This window comes from Mercenaria mercenaria, unplaced genomic scaffold, assembly GCF_021730395.1.
Source record: "Mercenaria mercenaria strain notata unplaced genomic scaffold, MADL_Memer_1 contig_4506, whole genome shotgun sequence".
Lineage (NCBI taxonomy): Eukaryota > Metazoa > Mollusca > Bivalvia > Venerida > Veneridae > Mercenaria > Mercenaria mercenaria.
Window position 1 is genome coordinate 44,201 of NW_026462739.1, and position 20,886 is coordinate 65,086.

At 34.6% G+C, this 20,886-nt stretch overlaps 1 protein-coding gene across 1 annotated transcript; it reads right to left on the reverse strand.

The window, feature by feature from the left end:
- Positions 1-768: 768 nt before the first annotated feature.
- LOC128553926 (uncharacterized) lies at positions 769-17,493 on the reverse strand. Its single transcript, XM_053535126.1, has 3 exons — positions 17,108-17,493; positions 13,383-14,146; positions 769-12,197 (listed from the first exon to the last, which is right to left on the reverse strand). The coding sequence occupies exons 1-3, from the start codon at positions 17,293-17,295 to the stop codon at positions 7,447-7,449; spliced, it is 5,703 nt and encodes a 1,900-aa protein (XP_053391101.1). The 5' UTR covers positions 17,296-17,493; the 3' UTR covers positions 769-7,446.
- Positions 17,494-20,886: the final 3,393 nt, after the last annotated feature.

Genomic DNA, 20,886 nt, shown 5'->3' on the forward strand with positions numbered 1-20,886 from the left:
GTGAGTTATTCTAGCACTTAATAACTGATTCAGAGTGGTGAATCAAGTGTAACACTATTCCGTTATATCATTTTGATTTGGAAATGATGTCTTTTATATAAAGTTGTAGATCTAATGTGTTAGCACTCTTTCTTGGCGTCTCTATGGCACCAAATGATATGCCTACCTAATGTCAATGCAGCTGTGTTTTATTTTGGAGATGTACAATGATATTTCTTATAAGAATAATGATTAAGACCTACAATGACATTCTATGCTTATGTTAGTTTTGGATGTTAAAGACGCCCCACAACAATTTTGAGAAAATGTAGCCGACAAAGCATTTCTAAGTAATAATGTTCCCTGGGTTTGTAAGATAACAGCTCTGGTACCAGAACAAGAGTCAAAATTTATGTAGTCTCACCTTATATTTTCAATAACAGGTCTGGTACCAGAACAAGAGTCAACATTTATGCTGTCTCACCTTATATTTTCAACAACAGGTCTGTTATCAGAACAAGAGTCAACATTTATGCAGTCTCACCTTATATTTTCAACAACAGGTCTGGTACCAGAACAAGAGTCAACATTTATGCAGTCTCACCTTATATTTTCAATAAGAGGTCTAGTACCAGAACAAGAGTCAACATTTATGCTGTCTCACCTTATATCTTCAACAACAGGTCTGGTACCAGAACAAGAGTCAACATTTATGCTGTCTCACCTTATATTTTCAGTCTGTAAAATCTGTTCAGAATCAGATTAAAATGTAAAATAAAGGGAATTGAAACAAAATACTAAAGATTTAATATAAAACTGATTCCATAATAAAATATAATACTAATTTTTATTTCACTTACGACCATTCTAAATGAACTAGTCTATTGAAAGCGTGAATTTTGGTTAAAATTTGCATTTTTCATGTAATTGTAAAAATGTAAATAACCCTAAATATTTAACTTGTTTATGTAGTTTCATAGAATTTGTTTCATAACACACAACAGAGCATATACTTTCTAAGAAGACTGAACTGGACGCAATATCTCAAAACAAAGTATGCATAGTGTTTGTAAAACAGCTTAATTCTTACAAAAACAAAATGTTGAAAACTATTGAAAATATAAACTTTGTGACTGTATCTGTGAAATTTGCGACTCAGATAATTTTTGAGAAAAAAAGTTTTCCCTGAGCAACTCAAGCACCACTACACATCTAAATCTTTGTTTCTTCTACAGAGATATATTTGGAGTTATAGTTAAAATATCCATAACTCAAGATGTTTCAGAAGGGAAGCAACTCAATTTATGTAATGATATACCGGTAGTGAATAACAATAAATAACTTAAATCTATTCAGATACGTATGTTTAATCAATATTTGCATAAAATGCTGAACAAAACACAAATTTACTGTAACAAATACTCACTGAGGGTGTCTGGTTCTTACATTTATTCTTATGTTTCGTTCATGCCGGTGTAATGAAGTATTTCGACCCCCATAGAATAACGACCCCCCGGTCATTATTCTATAGAAAATTTGACTCCTTTCCTGTAAAATATTAACTCCCCTTATAAAAATCTGACTCCCTTTGAAAACTCTATAGAAAAACTGACCCCTCCAAGTAAAATACTGACCCCCTAAAGATGACTCCCTTCGAATCTCATAGAATAACGACCCCGGTTATTATTCTATAGAAAAAGTGACTCATTCCATGTAAAATACTCACTGCCGAAATTACTACATTCGAACTCTCATTCAATATCGATTCCCGGACATTATTCTATTTAAAAAAGTTACTCTTTCCGTGTAAAACACCGGCTCCTAAAAAGACTTTCGACGATAATATCTATTAAAAAGTGATCCCCACCAAACCTAACGGACAATTTTACTAGATCTACAACTCTAATACCCTCCATTGCCAATAGTTAACATTTTGATTGTACTACTACTACTGGTGCCGCTACTTCTATTGCTATTACTACATGTACTTCTTCTTCTTCTACTACTACTACTACTACTACTACTTCTACTTCTACTACTACTACTACAACTGCTACTACTGATACTACTATACCTGCTTCCACTAATACGTCTTGTACATCTACCTCTTCTTCTCCTGCTGCTGTTGTTGCTGTCACTTATTCCTCTGCTACTGCTGCTGCTGCTGCTGCTGCTGCTGCTGCTGCTACTGCAACTGCCACTACCACTGCCACTACTACTACCACTACTACTACTACTACTTTCTATTGTTGCCGCTACCGTACTTTACTGCCACTGCTATGTATTGCAACTTCTATTAATACTAAGTTCTAAGTTCTAGCAGTTTCTTGTGCAGTTTTCTTCTGAAGAATTACTTCATACCGAAGTTTGCAGGGATTATTGACACTGGTGTGTTTTGTGAACGTATTGTGAATTGTTATTTTCCTGAAAAAAATGTATACGCCAAGATACAGAGTAATAAAATCCCTTTTCCCGTTGCGGAATGCTCTGATTTCTGTGTGAAGTGATGGTATCTGGGGCTAATGGTCAAACGGAAGGACGGACGGACGGACAAGGGCAAATCTATATGCCCCCCTCCCCCGAGTGGGGGCATAAAATGCAGCAATAAGGCCTTAGATACATGAGTTATCACTAAATTTGACCAAATGACCGGGGGTCGTTTTTTTTATGGGAGTCAATATTCTTCGTGAGGTTCAGTTTACTTCACGTGGGGGAGTCATAGTACTATGATCTGGAGGTCATAATACTATGACCGGGGGGTCACTTTTTCTATAGAATAATGACCGGGGGTTCATTATTCTATGGGGGTCGAAATACTTCATTACACCGGCATGAACGAAACATAAGAATAAAATATCTTCACTTTCAACTAAGTTTGATGCTTTCCCAAAAATAGCACGGTTGACCATATTGTTCAGAGAAGTATTCTACAATTAGTCACTACATTTTTCTCTTCGATTGTGCGATGATAGGACAAGCGAAAGACTCCATTGCAACTAGCTCTTAAATCACCCTCTAGGGACGGACTGGTTTACTGTTTGCCTCTGCTCGTCGTGCCCTTAATTGGAAGCATAGAACACCACTAAGCAGTATAATAACAGCTGAAGGAAGTTTTATTTTTTCATAATCTTTGCTATATTATTATAATAACCGATTTATTAGAATTCCTATTTATATATATTTTACAGTTTAATGATATTTCGATTGACTACTTCATTCTCATCTTTTTGTCGGTCATTTTGGTTTTGGCGGCCATAATGATAGCACAGTAACATTCAATATATGACAAGGAATAATGGTGCTAGCTACTGCAAAGTCATACATCGAGTAAATATGTTTACAGTTACATGGATTTCGACTTATTTATATATCTTTGTTACATATGTATGGGATTCATCTGGCGGGGTTTTGTTTATTTACACTGTCTTGTTATATAGGAACATGGAAGTAAAGACGTTAAAGAGTGAAGGTTTAAACTCCCCAGTAGTGTTTTGCCACTGACCTGTCCAAGACGTTACCCTACACTATTGAACCTTCTTCATATGTGTTCGTGTTTGTTAGTTACTTCTGTGTTATTATTCATTCGTTTGTGTTGATGAGTTCATGTACGTGTATACAGTTTCAAATACCCATGTTTCCATGTGAAGTGTTGTATGGGCGACTGCGTTTTTTGAATGTGGCATTGTTATTGGTTTTGTCCTTGGTTTTTGTAACATTGTATGTAAATAAATCGAAGAAGGTAATGTGTTTGGGAGGATGGTCGGGTAATGATGACGTAATACTAAGAGAAAATATCGAAAATGACAATAAACTAAAAGTAAAAAAGAATGTTTTTGTTTGGGTTGATGCGGGAGTGGGGGTAAAATTGTCAGATGATATTAAGAGACAGTACTGTATCAAAAAACACAAGAAATTGAAACTAAAAACTGTGTGAATGTGGCTCGGGGAAGGGGCGGGAGTGATGTGTGAACAAGAGCTTAAAAACATTTTGGAGAGGGTCGATTAAGGACAATTTCGAGTTTCATTAAAGCCATATAAAGACAACTAGCCCCGTCCATAGGTGGCCATGTTTTTTTAGACAAGGAATTTCCTAGAAGGTCACGCATTGCCGTCAGCTTATTGTGAAATCGGGTCAGCGATTTTAGATTGGATTTTCAATGATTTCAATATAACCATATTGGTAAAACTAGCCCTGCCCCTGGTGGCTATGTATTTAACGAAGCAAACGATTTGGAGAAATTTGGTAGAGGGTCACCCAAGGAATATCGCCGTCAAATTATTTTTAAATCGAGCCAGCAGTTTTCAGAGGAAAAGTTTCAATATAGCCATGTAGAGAAAACTAGTCCCGCCCCTGATAGCCACGTTTTTAATGAAATAGAATCATTTAAAGGACTTTGTTAGAGAGTGACTTAAGCTATTGCGAAATTATTTTGAAATCGAGCCAGCAGTATCGGGGGAGATATTAAGAAATGGAAAAACTTGCCCCGCCTTTTTAAAGAAACAAAATGGTTTGACGGAATTTAATTCAGGATCAGCCAAGGAACTTTTCTGTGAAAGTATTTCAAAATCGTGATAGCAGTTTCTTTAGAGAAGAAGGTTTTCCATTAATTGCCATAGTATTAATGGAATTCTGCATGGATTTTAAAGGAAACCACCCAAGAACTATTCTTTTGAAGTATGGTTGAAATTGGCATTGCTGTTTTGAAAGAGATGTTTTTTTAAGATATTGTGGACCACGGACGAAGGACAGACTGACGACGGACATCCTATGACCTTAAAAGCTCATCATGAACACTTCCTGCTCAGGTGAGCTAAAACAAGGACAAAACAAAGTGCGGGTCATCGACCTAGAGCAAAAGATGATAGGTAAGGATAGACTTCTCGGGAGCACGGAGCACTATAACACAGCCTCAGAGCCACGCATTTGCAAAGTAGGCCGAGAATAAAAAGAAGCTGCAACGGAAAAGTATTACAGACGGGTTGCTTCAAACATCTAACAAGTAGATATAAATTTATGCCAAATATAGATAGAGGGGGAGGAAGTGGTAAGGGGAAGAAAGGGGGTGGGGGAAACCTCGAATGGGAATCTTAAACCAGTGAATTGCGCGCAAACCCCAACTCTTTATCGCACCAGGTGCCAGTGTTTCAGGACAGTGTAAATACAATTTATCCCCGTTATGTTAATCCCTTACATGCGTATACGAACAAAATGAACAATATGAAAATACAAAAATGTTCATGTAACATTATACAAAAGAAAACCTAAATAACCATATACGTATGTACTTATGCCTTTGTAGAAGGAAACACAATTCAGGACCAGACGAAACAAGCAAAAAGACAAATATCAAAGCAACTATCAAGTACGAGTGGACTTCCACATATACCATCGGGCACAATCAAAGAAGACAGCGCAAAGGACTAAACACCAAACATGCGATGTGTCTCAAAACAGTTAAGGCATATAATTACAATGCTATCAGAAAAAAACTCAAAATAACAAATTATTATATCTTCATATCTTCTTGTTTTATAGACTTTCAAAATTTGTTTTGAAGTGACAGGTTTTATGATAACTTTTTTGAGAACAGAACTATTTGCAATATTATATCACATCAAACCTACATAAAAATAACAAATTCAAAAAGCGCAGAATCAAATATATCAGTGTCTGATTTCTTTCACTTTCAATGCCAAAAAACAACAAATATTCTTTTTGTGGTCTTTAATTACAGAAGCAAATTATTATCAAAAGATATCTTAAATCAGAAACAAGAAATCAGTGTTTGAAAGTTTTTGTCCGAATCTTAATTTCCGATTAAAATCTATGCCAAAAGTGTCAGTTTTTTTTTGTTGTTGTTTTTTTTAAAGACAGAAAATCATGTGTGCAACATCTTACATAAGAGGTGTGCTAAAAAAATCATACTCTAAGGTAACAAAAATCTAAAATGATAAATATAAATGATTGTGCACGTTTATATGCACTTACTTATAAACATGATAAATACAATAATAACATTATATATCTGACAAGTCTAAAAACTACATATAATTATCAATGACCTCTGCTAAACTTATTTAAATATTTAGCATAAAACGATCACATATAAACGATAGCTATACAATCATTTCACTTGCAACAATTTTGAAACAAATCTGCAAGTATACAACAATATAGTCAAAAATGATATTCTTACGTTGGGATAAATTGATATAGGAAAAAGCAAATTTTATATGTAATCTTAATTTTATTATGTACGGAGCAGAAACATGTCTGGTCTCCCTATAAAAAAGAAAAAGTGGAAACTCCGCAGGTCGCTCAACACGACAAAAAATAAAAATGTTGCAGACTTCAGTTGTTCATGAGCGGTAATGCAAATGCATGCTACCGTCAACATCCTCTAGACGAGGGTAGAGAAGAACTCAATATCTGAACATGTTTCAGGTACCAAACTACTTGTTTGAAACTCCGTACTGAATAGATATGAAACAGCTTTAAGCTTATTGATTATGTGCTTTTCTAATATGCTTGTGTGCTTACGCTAAAATGACGTCTTGTTGACGTGCGATGACGTCAATGTTTTAGTTGCTACCAAGAGAGAGCGCTACTATATTTTATCTACAATTTTAAATTAAGGGCATATAAAAATCAAAATAATGTATAGCAAAATCGTATGTTACCTAAATCAATACACTCAAAATCGGTAATACGTCATCAAAATAACTGACTCGGACTATGCCCTCGTGAAATCATTCCGAGGACGTATAAACTCTTTCCGTGTATTGATAACGTTAAAACACAATTTTTCTATATATTATTTCTTTATTAAACCACATCTTCTACACGATTTCAAACAAATACGTATTCCCTAGCGGTTAACAAATTATGAAATCATCATGTATGTTTGAACAAATTTTACCACATCTTCGATAAAACGTGAACTTCACTTACCCAATTATAACAAGACAAAAGTAATAAATTCCAGAATAATCTCAAATGATTAAACATTAAAATGGAGCGAGTTCGATGAAACTGCACAACAATTGTTTTGTCCAAGGAATGATCCAGACAGAAGAGAAACTTACTGTTTCTGGTATGAAAACATGCATGTGCGTTTAATATGATGATTTAAAATAAAACTCAGAAATCTGTGTACTAAATTCATGTACGAGGTTGCATGGTACATTCACTCTGCATTGTTTTGTTGTTATTTTAAAATTGATCCTATTTATCCATTAATGAATATTTCATCACCTACGGTTCGTTTAATGATCAAAGACAATTGCTTTAATGTTAGTCTATTATAAGATATAATAATGAATCATTTGAAACTGGTTCTATGTTATTCATATATTTTTTTTTGCTGCACAATATTGCGACAACACGAGAAAATCCACTCTTTGGTTGTTTACTAAATACTCTTCTACTTAATCCATTAATAACAATACCAACCCAGATGTAATACTTTAATTCATGTCCTTGAAAGGCTCCTTAATTTCACTTTTCTCTGACGGAAAATAATGATTTTCATATCTTTCTTTTTTGAGATAGCGGTTCATGTATTGGTACACATACGTCAGTCGAATCACACGTAAATATCTCAGTCTTCTTAGGTCGGAAAATTGTATTTTTGACACTGGTTCAACTTTGCTGGAAGTAAAACCAGATAATAACCGATAGTCATTTATCCAAAATTTGAGTTTTTTCATCCTGCATTGAAAAAAAGGAAACTCTTTACCAATAGTAAGAGATAACTTTTCCTTCATATGTAAGAAATCAGTCAAAAGAGTATGTCTTAAGATCTTTGAAATGACTTGTACGATGTGTTGTAGTGAGTTAAAAAAGCGTCCGAGTCTCTCGTATACCACACTCAAATTAGAACAAGAACAGTTTTTCATACAAGAATGCGACCTTTTTCTTAAATTCTCAATCATGATATCGAATAAATATGATGCCTTTCTGAAGAGATGTGGATCGTTAAATTGATTACTTGTTCTTTGTATGGTGTCTTTTTCCAAACAAATCGACTGAGCTATCTTTATAAGTTTTAAACATGGTTCTGGCAACGCATTTCGTCTAAGAATATGAGCTGATATTTCTATTGCATACAAAAGACCACGAAGAGACTTAATCATTAAGTCAATGTGTAAGTACATATTTGCATCCTCCGGTCTTATATATGACAGCAGAAACATTTCTATACTCTCAAGTTCTACTTTTAATTGCTTCGACCAAGGTATTACGTGTTTCATTCCACAGTTTGCTGAGTAGATAGATGGTTGAGGGAATGCAGTTAATATCCAGAGGATAAGTATATCCTCTGCAGTGCGGTTAATGTTACTAAAATTTCCAAAGGAAATATTGCTTGAAGGCAACATGTCGATATTCTGGAATAACAGTGCAAAATAAACTGGTGTAAAACCATCCGCATTTTCACAATCTAAAATTCTTTCTCCAAAGATGTTTATAGCTTCTTTCAGAGTAGTTTGAAACCCGCACATAGCTAAGATATGAGCCAGTGATAACGATGATTTACCGCTTGCACACATCATCTCCAATGTGATCTCGTCTTTGAACATTTTTAGTAATTCTGTTAAAAATATATCAGATGATAAACGTTGTGTCGCTGATAGTGGGTTTTGATATTTTGTATAGTCTTCCTTCATGAATCCTAGATCAAAATTTATGTTGGCAAAATGTGTCATATAAAATAGATCTACTACCTTGACTTTCGTATTAGCTATCTGGACTCCTTTACTGACTAGGTAATTTGCAGCAGGTATATTACCATTCATTACAGAATAATGAAATATGTTGTAGCCATTTTCATCGGCACAACTTAAGAGTCCGATATCAATTGGATTCCCGAATAAACTTTTCATAAAAAAATCAGAATCGTTTGCATTTTCAAAAAACAAGTGATTAGTACTGAAATGTTCACTCACTCTGTAATCATTATTCATAATAAGATGCATTGGAGATTTTGACAATGGTTTATTGCATCGATGCAATATATGTGGTCTATACACAGCAATTGAGAGCAAAGTATACGGTGATGGGTGAAGGAATTCGCTAAAGCAATTTAGAACAAGATCTTGAAGGCAATCATCAGAAATGGTTTTGTAGTACACTAAAACCGCCGTTGTAAGATATGTGCTTTTAACTATTATAGTTTGAAGAAACGGTTCTATGTAGGAATTGAATTGGTTGGTAGACATATTTTTCATAAGAACAAGCAGCGCAAGTTCCCAGTCAGAGAACACTTGTTCGATGAACGTATCCTCAAAACAGTTTGGATTGAAAATATGATAATATTTACATGCAGATGGCATTAATAAAATATGAATATATTTTCCTCTTTTAAGCGCAAACGGTACGGGTGATAAATCTTCAATGTCCATACGCTCAAGCATTATTTTCAAAGACTGTGGATAGTGCTCTTGAATATAAGCTACTATCATCCAATGACCAAATTGCAACGCATAGTGAAGAACGTTTCGACCATAAGCATCAGTTTGATGAATATCGTATTTGAAATTTTCAATAAGAATTTGAAATAAATATTTCGCTATGGATAAATCGACTGATTTCTCCAAAACAACGTAATGTAAAACACTTCTATTGTCGTTATCGTTCATATTAGATGGAAGTTTCTGTAGTTTTTCAGTCAAAGCGTAGAAACTTGAAAATGAACTCGTAATAGCAGCTATATGAAAGGCTGTAGATCCATTTCTTGATTGTACGCTAGCAATATCTGCTCCAAGTTTTAACATAGATATAATGAAAAGCGTGTTAGAATTGGCAGCTGCATAGTGTAAAGGATAATTACCGCTGCTATCTGGAGAATTCCAGTCAACTGTGTGTTGCCTAACTGCGAATATGAGAAATAATTCTCGGGGATAGATAGCTAACAAATGTGCCACAGTAGAACCGTTCGCACAAATGGAAATGTCTGTTATTTCCTTTATCAGGTTCTCTGACCCTATTACTCTGAATTCCTCTACGTAGTTTGATATTTTGCATGTGTCTATGACCAATCGTTTTTCAATTGCTGGCAACAAAGTCGTTCGATTGTATACAATAGCTAAAAGAGACGAGGTATATCCAAGGGTATGTCTGCATCTCAGAAGTCTAGGAAATTTCTCAATTAAATAAAGCGCTGCTGAATCTGATCCAGATTTAATTGCAACATGGAGAGGATTTTCCTTCAAGACTTTCCACCAGATATCGAGGGGTTTCACTGGACTGTATACTATATCGTCCGTATCTTCTGTTGGAAAATATGGCAGTAACAATCTACCATTTTTCTGTACTGGAATGTTTCTAAAAATCTCATTAAATGCTCTTACAGACTGGTGATTGTTTATGCAGAATAATTCTAGTCCACTTTCAATTAATAATGTAACAATATCAAGCCGATTCTCTTTAGCTGCGTAATGCATACATATTTCATCCAGAAATGATTTATTGTAGGCAGCTAGTGTTTTCAAAGAATCGATATCACCATTTTCACATGCAATATCACTTGGACGCATTCCAATAGAATTTTGAAAGTTTGTCAACGTATTGTTAACTTCACTTATATATTTTACTACAGGCTGATGTCCATGCTGAGCAGCTATGTGTATCAAGTTATACCCGTTGTAAAATGTGTCTTTTATCATTTCTATTTTCTCAAGAATATGAACCGGTTTTATTATAAAATTTAATTCTACGGTGAAACTTATATCTGCACCTTTTATATGTAACAATTTTAATTGTTCAATGTGTCCTTTTGCAGCCGCTACAAAAGCTGCAGTGACACCACCAGAATTAAGTTTATCAACATCAGGTTGCAGATGGAGAAGCAACTCCAAAGCTTTGACTGATGAACTTTTCCAAACAAGATTATGTAATGAAAAGGCTGTTTTATTGTGATCGGCCTCTGTAAAGCGTAAAGATATGAACATGTCTGTTAGTGCAGCATCATTTGTAATGCTCACGTGTATCGCAAGGTCAACGATATCCCTCTCATGTATTTCACTAGATGGTTTCTCGAATAAGTGTTTTGCAATGATTGCGTGTCCCGATTCTGGAAAGATACGATAAATAGCATTCTGTTCGCTTACCAACCATTTGTGCATCGCTTGATGGATGATCGTCACTTTTTTATCTAACCTGAGAAAAAAAATTAATCTTCCAAAATGGTCTTCAAAATTATTCTTATCGGTGATATTATTAGAAGTAAGTATATCCATAATGTTGTTTTTGCTCAATGGGTTAAGTGATGCACATATCACTTCGAGAATAGCTCTTGACACGTGAAAAGATACATTTCCACTATATTGTCTGTCGAAATTGATTTCATAGATATCGGCCAGAGTTCTCGGTAAAATGCCATTACATTTTGTGTTCGTTAAAAACTGTAATAAATGAGTAATGTATAAAAAGTTGCCTTCACTTTGTAGTGTTAAATTTTTTAACGTTTCAGTATCAACATCCCATTTCTTTTCTGTATAGTATGTTTCAATATACGAATTTATATCGTTCAGGTTATTTGCATTATTTCTGAATAAATGGACTTGTTTCATGTTTCTAAATTTATTCAATTCTGTTATGTTCCTAGATGTTATTAGGAACTGTATCCAATGTGGCAATAGGTTGATTCTACTGGACAGCATATCCAAAATAGGGTTTCTGTGAAGTGTTTCATCATAACATTCATCTATAGCATCTACTGCTATTATCCAGGGTATTTTCTCTGGAGCTGACATCTCTTTAAGCGGTAAAGTAATGCCCTGATCGAAACACGCGTCTATTTCTTTGGCACAAGCATCAGAATTAAACAAGATCGAAGAGTCTGGCAGACGCGATATAATATTGCCATACGCTGCATTCGTTGTTGCCAAAAATCCTACCAATCTTTTTACAAATCTTTCAGGATACTGAGTACTTTTCACATTAAATCGGCACAAATTAAAGCCACATATATGCTCTCGCAAGATGTTCTGTTTATCATCAGTGTTCGCACAAAGCAGATGAGAAATGATTGCAGATTTACCGTATCCCATTTCAGCGACTAATGTAACACCATTATAATTTGTCTCCGATTCCAAAAATAAACTAACAAGGTCGTCTAGTAACCATTTCCTACCTTTCAGTTCTTTGTGTTCGTTTAGATAACCCATCAATGGCAGATCCTGTTTAAATGGGTAACTGTAATTTTCTGAAAGGCAAGCTGAAACGAAATCATAAGACAATATATTTCTGTTCGATAAGTCACTGGTGTATACATATGAACATGTATAGCCCTTGATATAAATCTGTGTTAAACTTGTGATGCATATTTTATCCTATTACTATGTATTTATCAGACCGGTATCTGCTTGTCGTAAAAACTTTAGGATTATACGGTCAGTGAGGTTTATCACGGACTACTTTTTCAAGTATTTGTACAGTAGGCGGTATAAACTGGGACAAGTGTTCGAAGGAGGTGACGAAAGTTCAAACATTTTATCAGTTTATGACAACAGCCAAGGCAAAAATTTAAAATATGTCTGCTTCTTACTAGTATCCTAATACGGAATGATACGATGCAGGCTTTTCTTTTTATGCCTGGGTGAATCGACCTTGACTTTGAATATTTGTACATTACTTCTTGGAAAATTTATAGAGTTTAAATTGTTTTATGCAGTATTTCATTGTATTTGTTGGATCTTAACCATTCAGAGTGAAAGGGATGCACAGCCTTCACATTCTCCTGCATTTACATTTTCCTGCACAGATATGGAGTATATTTAAGGTAGAGACCGAGAGCATTTGAATTCATCTCAAGCGTGGTTTTCAGTGGTATCTTATTCGACTCAAAATCAGTTTGCTTGTTTTGTACATGAATGCCTTGTTAGCACCTATCATTTATATCATATGGAAATCAAACATAGAAGGAAGGAATAATGTTTTTATTGTCAGGAACCATGCGTTACTGAATTAAGCAAGAGCGTAGGAATCTACCAAATCAGTAAAAGTCTAAATTGATGATTATTCTTTCGAAATGCTTTTTTAAACAAATTATTAACATATTTGTTTTAGTTGCAGGATAAATAGAATATAAGGTTTCTGTCTTTCTGAATTTAAGTTTATCCAGCTAGTCTCCGAAACTTTTATCACCTCAGCAAGACTTGGACAGGTTAAACGTTTCTCCAAGTTACTGGATAAACTGTAGTTCAAGAAGGCAGTAACGTGGTTTTTTCCTTGTGTATGTTATAGACTTTAAGTATTTTCTCTTGTAATTGAAAATATTAACATAATGACACTATCTAAAGTTATATAAAGTATGTCAGATTGATAATTATAGGTAAATAAGATTTAAATGGGAAATGCTCAAAATATATTAATAGTTTATTTACTCAATATCAAAATATACCTTTCTCTTTCCTTTCATGAGTAATTTTCTTGGTTGGCCATATTACAACTAAAGTTAAGAAGATAATCGTTGCAATTACTGAAGCTGAAACAATCTTCCTACGAATATTCAGTGGGACAGACGATCGTTTTACTTTTCCCATGTTTAGAGTTTCTTTTTTAATATCCTCAAGCGCTTGTACAACTACTTCTACCGCCCCATGTTGGGTTTGTTGTATATCACATAAGGCTCGGCTTTGTTGAGTGCCAGCTTCTGCAAAAACGTTCTGGTTTTGCTTTATACTGTCTAAGGTCACACTATGTTGATTAATTTTATCAGCAAGTTCTTTCATCCATACAATTAGTTCATCTCCGTCTTTGATCTTTTCTAATTCTTGTAGTGATATTTCCTTGTCTACAAACCCTACAAGATCTGGATCTTTAATCGCGTCACTGAAGGCATCGAAAGCTCTAGCTTTTTCATTAGGTGTTACCTGAAGCCTACTGAGATTATGAGCGAAGTACCGATTTCTGGTATCTCTTAAATGCTGAATTACAAACCTACGAACATTAAACGCGTTTTTGCAATTACACCAAATGTTGCATGCAACTGAAAGATCGGCTAAATCAACTGGATGATTGGCCGAGCCTTTCGGCAAATATATTGCAGCAATGCTTCTAAAATCCATCGGCCATTTCCAGGACTCTATCTCGTCCCAAGATTCAAAAGGTATTCGAGTTGTTCTCGCCAGGTACTTCTTCCATTTCTTACACGTGTTACACCAGCTGTAATATATAAATTCTGTATTTAGCTTGTACTTAAACTTATGCATAGTGCAGTTAATAACTTAAACTTGTTACTTTTGTGTCTAAATAAACTATGTAGCAATTGTTTATACTTTCAAATATGAATTTTGGTTTCTTTTATACTTTACAATTGAAATATACATTCATCACCTTAGTAAACGTTTAACAATAAAAGGACAATAAGCTTTTTTATTGGTTAAAATGTTAATGTCTACATTTGAAATAATATTATGTCATTCCTGTTTGATAACTGAGGTACTGTCTCCTTTAGATTATATAATTGGATTATTATCATATACAATCAAATGACGCAAGTTAAAAGGTGAAAATCATATGAGGGTCAAGGTCAACTAAATATAGGTCAGTTTGTAGTTTTTGCCACAAGGTTTGTTGAGTGTGAGTATAAACCGCACTGGGTCATGACATGGGCTGTAGGACCAAAAATGTTGTTGTTTATTAAGGTTTTAAGTTTGGAGGTGAAGGTCATGATTATGCGGGTCAATGTATTTATATATAGCTGAAAAGACATGAGGGTCAAGGTCTGCTAAATATAGATCAGCTTGAAGGTCTTGTCACATGGTTTGCTGAGTGTGAGTATGAACTTAATTGGATCATTTATATTGCATTTAGGACCAAAGATGGTGCATCAAGGTTTTATGTTTGAAAGTGAAGTTCTTATAAGTGTCAAGGTGATCTATATATCGGTCAGGTTGTAGGTATTGCCACAAGGTATGTTGAGTGTGAGTAAAAACTACTTAATATCATTAATGTGGGCTGCAGAACTAAAATATTGATTATTAAGTTTGAAAGTAAAGGTCATATAAGTGTCAAGGTCATCTATGTATAAGTAAGTTTGTATGCCTTACCACAAGGCTTGTTGAGCGTTAGTATGAATTAAACTGGGTCAACAATGTGGTCATGAGGTTCAAGATCATCTATATAGCTCATTTTGTAGGTCTTGCCACAAGGCTTGTTGCGTATGAACTAAATCGGGACATGATTATGGGCTGCTAACCCAATAAGATAAGTTTCGATGATGCTTTATATACGGGCCCGAATTGTACTACACATTCGTCACATTCGTACTGGTTCAGCATTTTGCATATATATATACTCATACTGGGTGAGTTAAAGGGTCCCCATTAAGTTACTATACAAAATTTTGACCCACCTATCGGTTAAAATCAAAGAGACCCACTTATCAGTTCCTAACATATTAGGTCAGTTTAATAGGTGTGTGTGTGTGTGTGTGTGTGTGTGTGTGTGTGTCAGTTTGCAGGTTTCGCTACAAGGATTGGTTGTTGAGTGTGAGTATGAACTAAATCGCATCATTAATGTGGCCTGTAGGCAATTTGGTTCTTACGGACGTTCACTCCTTACATGTACGGGGGCAAAAAATAATGAAATTTGTAACAAAACAGAAGCACTTCAATGTGATGTGTGATGTCTGATTTCTGCTTGTTGGCAGAACGAAGACACGAAAACACGACAACATGACAGCATGACAAAATTTATTACAGAAATTCAGAAAGTATTAAGCTAGAATCACCAGACTTCACATGAATATTGATCAGCATGTGGTTTTTGTTCACAGAAAGTTTTATTGCCCTTGATCTAGTAAAAGAAGAGTTTTCCCCTTGATATAGTAAATAGAAAATGAAAATGCTTTAGATCATTTCAGTAATATGAAAACTATATGTGTTCATTTAGAATAGATATCTTCTTATCAAAAATAAAAAGATATTGACATGTTATGTTACATATAAGAAAATAATATGTTCTGAAAAAACATCAATCTCTGAAAATGCTCCCGTAAAAAGAGTCGTTTAGCAATGACGCGTATGTACACATTTTTTCAATGAAAAAAAACTGCAACTTGGAAATTCATAATAAAAAAGTCTACATCTTTTCTCGATACAAAAAAAAGCAATAAACTTTAACCAAAAATATAACTGCCACATCCTCATAAGACTTATTATACCAGATTTCATCAACAGCATGGCACTACATTTCGGACTACTTCACACGTAAAACTGAGTTAGTTTTACACTAAAGTACTTCCTGTTTAGTGTAATCAGTCCTTTAATTCTAGGTTACACTATACCTAACATTGGGATAAGAGTCCCATGTATGGGTGCTTTACACCCGGCACGCTAAAAAACCAGGGAAGCTTCTGGAGTTGGACCGTCTTTTGTATCTTGCACTATCCTCCTACTAACATTACTAACAGTCTTCTGGAGGAGTCGCCCATGTGGGTTACCGGTGGCGACTATAAATAAACACACACACTCACACACACACACGCACGCACGTACGCACGCACGCACACCAATTCAGTTCCTTCTTTATTTCATATAAACAATGAAATCTTGATACCTCATTTTCAGTACTTCAGAGCATTTCAATGATAAGAAAACCATATATGGTCAATAAGTATAGATATATTTTTATCAAAAATAAAAAATATTGACATGTCATGTTACAATACATATAAGAAAAATAATCTGTTCTTAAAAACATCACCCTCTGAAAACGCTCCCGTGAAAATAGCAGTTTAGCAATTAAGCGTATATAAACATTTTCTCAATGAAAAAAAACTGAAACCTTGAAATTCAAAATGAAAATGGTCTAGATCTTTTCTCAATACAATAAGAAATAAACTTAAGCTAAAAATATAACTGCCACATCCTCATATGACTCATTATACCCGATTTCATCATCAGCATGGAACTACAATTTGGACTACCTCACACGTAGCACTGAGTAGTCACTTCCTTTTTGGTGTAATCAGTTCTAAATAGCACATGACCCTTGCTCACTAAACTAAACTTTTAGTTTTATCTCCATTGACCCAGTAAAAGCAGACTTTTTCACTTTGATTTTGTAAAGACCGATTGTATCCATGTAACCTTTTCATAGATCTTCATAGCATGTACTTACGAATTAACAGTTTTCCCATGCTGTAAACTGCATTGTGACTGGCATGGCGGGTACCCTCCCAGCGCTTTGTAGATGTCCTGATGAGTTCTTTGAAGACCATTTTCTGTGTATGGTTCTAATACTTTTCCGACGTATGAAAGTCCTTTATATACTACAACAAAAGTTTGATAATCCTCGTCACGATCCATTTTATAACGTAATGTTAAAGTTTCACACCTGTGGAAACGGGTCGCAGTATTCCAGGTTTTGTTTGTGTTATGATGTCCAGTTACATAGTTTTACAATTACTTACTTGTTCTCTTATGTGAGGACTGTCCTACAAGAAATATGGGTTTGGAACTATTTTTTTCACTTATTTCGAATTACTAATTTGTCCGATAAATCATGCTTTCTTTATGATCTCTTTTATGTGTTTTTATTTTTAGATTTTAAACAATAAGAAATCGATAAAGCAATAATTATTAAGTTTGTTACACATGATACCCTATATCATGTTACCGAAAAACAAAATAGATAATCATGGTGAATGATCAAATTTATGCTCTAATTAAGTACATTTAAAAGTCTATAATTGATTATATTGACACTTAATATCCAATATTTTAACAAAAAAATTATCAATGCTTAATTTGTGTTCTATTTGTAATATATACATTTATTACCTGTTTGTACACTATTGTTTAAGGTTAATACTATTTATTTCATAATATTTAATTTTATAAATAAGTGGGTGCTCACCGACCCCTAATATGCCAATGACGGGGAGATAAAATGGGGTTACCCATATTGGGCCTGAAAAAAAACGTCTTTGTAAAAAACAGGCTTCAAAACCGTGGGAAGATACGAGTCTGAAATGCACCATTTGTATGTGTTTAAAGAATTATGTTCAACATAAATGACTTTTTTTTCTCGGAACAGTTGACTGTATTTTCACTCAACTGATTTTATCATTTCCGTGTACATATTGCTCGATGAATGACTTAAAATATTTCAAATGAAGATGACGATTACAGTAATAGAGCAAAGCTGTCGGAGGACAGCAATGCTCGACTATTAAACAGACTAACACAAAAGTCGAAAAAGGGGAATAATTTTGCAGAAATGCAAAAGAGAGTTATGAAATCTATACAGTGCATATCAACTCATTACATAGGACCATTGTGTGTTTCAACTCATTCTCATAAGTAGGTATTGAGATACTAAGTCAATAAAGGGGCAAAGTTTTGTAAAAATAAAAGCAAAATAGAGTTATGGAATCTGTGCAGTGCAAGTCAGTTTATCGCCGATAATTGTGACGTTTCCATCCATTCCCTCCCATAAAATGACTTGAAGATAGCTAAGCAGTATTAGATTAACAATGACATTGAAATGTTAACAGCAATGTTTTAAAATGCCGATCCTGCTAGATAAGCGTTACTTTATACAAATGTATATCACTTTTTATGGCCTACATTAAAAATCATTTTACTTAAAGACATACCAAGTAGATAAGCCACAAGGTATTTGAACATCACTTCAAAAATGTGGACCCATTTTATTCTAATTTTCCTTTTTCGACAATGTCTTACAGCTGATTCCGCGAAGTTGTTTGAACCTTTTTCGGAAAACGAAGTAAAAAGCAATGATTTTCGGCTAATGCCGTAAGAGACAACATACTCATTAAGTATCTTGTTGAACGTATTGAGAATATCGAACGTTTTGCGAAGAAGGAACATGAAAACAATCTTATTTTGAAAGAGCGCGTCATTCAACTTGAAGTTCGAGATAGACAGCACGAAAAATAGTTTGCCGAGATAAAGGAACGATGTGAACATCTGGAATCGAAATTGGGAAAGATATGATTAGTAGAAGGTCCAATGAGACTGATACACCAGTAAACCAAAATGCTTCAAGTCGCCATGGTAGCCATTTTGGGGACGCTATATTTCAATTTGAAGTGTTGATGTCGCCACACGAACATAACAACGCAAAGAATCACAGCATGATGAAGAAAGCAAAGCATACTCGTGGTATGTGCTATTTTTTGTTTATTACTTATATCTGGACAGTCAAATACAGATACAGCCAGTGAATCGAGTGCTTATTACCTAACCTTTCATAGCAACGTTTATAAATAACGATTCTTAGAGATGCAGAAAAGGTTTTACTTAGGTTATCAAACCCTAGGCAGCTCTGTTTAAGTGGATTTTTACTATTATAATATTGAAATTTTGTACAATCTTTCACGAAACTTTTTTGACAGCGTTCGAATCACACGTCTCGATGAGGGTTCAACCTTTGCTCTGGACAATTAAGTTTTTATTTTTTAGATAGTGGTGAATACAAGATACTAACACCTGCGAACAAAGAACCAATTGCTATGGTCATCAAGTAATTCCTTTGGAAAACGTCATCACCAATGTTAGCAATGGCTACAACCCTCTCGCGGGAGACTTCCGAGCGCCTGTCGCTGGAGTTTATGTGTTTTCAGTGAGCCTGCTGACATACCACGATACGACGTCTGGAGGCTATGCAATCCGGAGGAATGGTACCGTGGTGTCCAGTATGTACCTCCGTGGAGAAACCGGTTCTCAGACCGTGGTATTTGAACTTAATAAAGGTGACGATGTCGCTATAAGATGCTTGCAAGCGAAGGATGAAAGCCTCTGGGGACACGGGTGCAGCACATTTACAGGTTTCCTATTACAACAGAGGTATTCTAGTGCATATATTGTTGGCAGGAAATTAAAGTTTAACAGCTTCAGCTTTAAGTATTATTGTATAGGATACATGATTACAGTAATAAAACAACTTTCTAGACCAACGGCTAAAATCTTACAAACAAAATCTTGTTAAGACTCCAGATGCCACATTTTATATATGATCTTCATGATATTTGATCAGAATGTTGTTTTATGAAAACTAGCTCAAGTTAGAAACTTGGTCACAGAGGTCATATTTACTTTGTATTTTTTATGAATCTTTGTCAGAATGCTTGTCATTATGCAGTATAGCTCAAGTTTGAAACTATGCTATTTTGGTTTTAAGTAAAGCCATATAAATACTTTGTTAAAACTCTATAGACCTTGTATTTTTACTTTCTGAATTACATAAAGTAATATCCAAAGGTTATGTTTATAAAGTCTATGAGAAAGTTAAAATATCAAAACCCAAGTCACTAGATTGAATCAAAGAGATATATTGTTAGCATTCCAGCGACCTCATTTATTACTTAAAACAACTTAGGCCAAGTATGAAAATAGACCAACTGGAGTCTAAATCAAATAATAGAAAAGCTTAATCAAGCAAAGGGCCATATTTCTTCCATATTTTCATGAAACTTGAATCTCATCTGAGGTAAAAAAAAATAGATTCACTAGGCCAATCATTTTTGTACTTTTTAATACTCAAGAAGCCACATTTAGACTTATGTTAAGTTTGGAACTGTTAAGCAGTTTCTTGACAAATGCTATTATCAGAATACGTGTATAATATTATTTCTTAGATCTGACAGGCGCGTAGCTGCGGCCTTTTTCATAAATCACAGAGGTGGTGTACGGGAGACAGGAGAGGGGGGGGGGGAGAATGGGGTCAAGGGTATCCTGCTCCGTATTTGTTTTAATTAATGACGGCAAAATGTGTATCTTGGTGTGTATTAGAAACACAAACAGTAAATGAAAACCCTTTTCTTTCTTCAATACATTTTTTGTTTTAATTAATGACGGCAAAAGGTGTATTTTGGTGTATATTAGAAACGCAAACAGTAAATGAAAACCCTTTTCTTTTTTCAATACATTTTA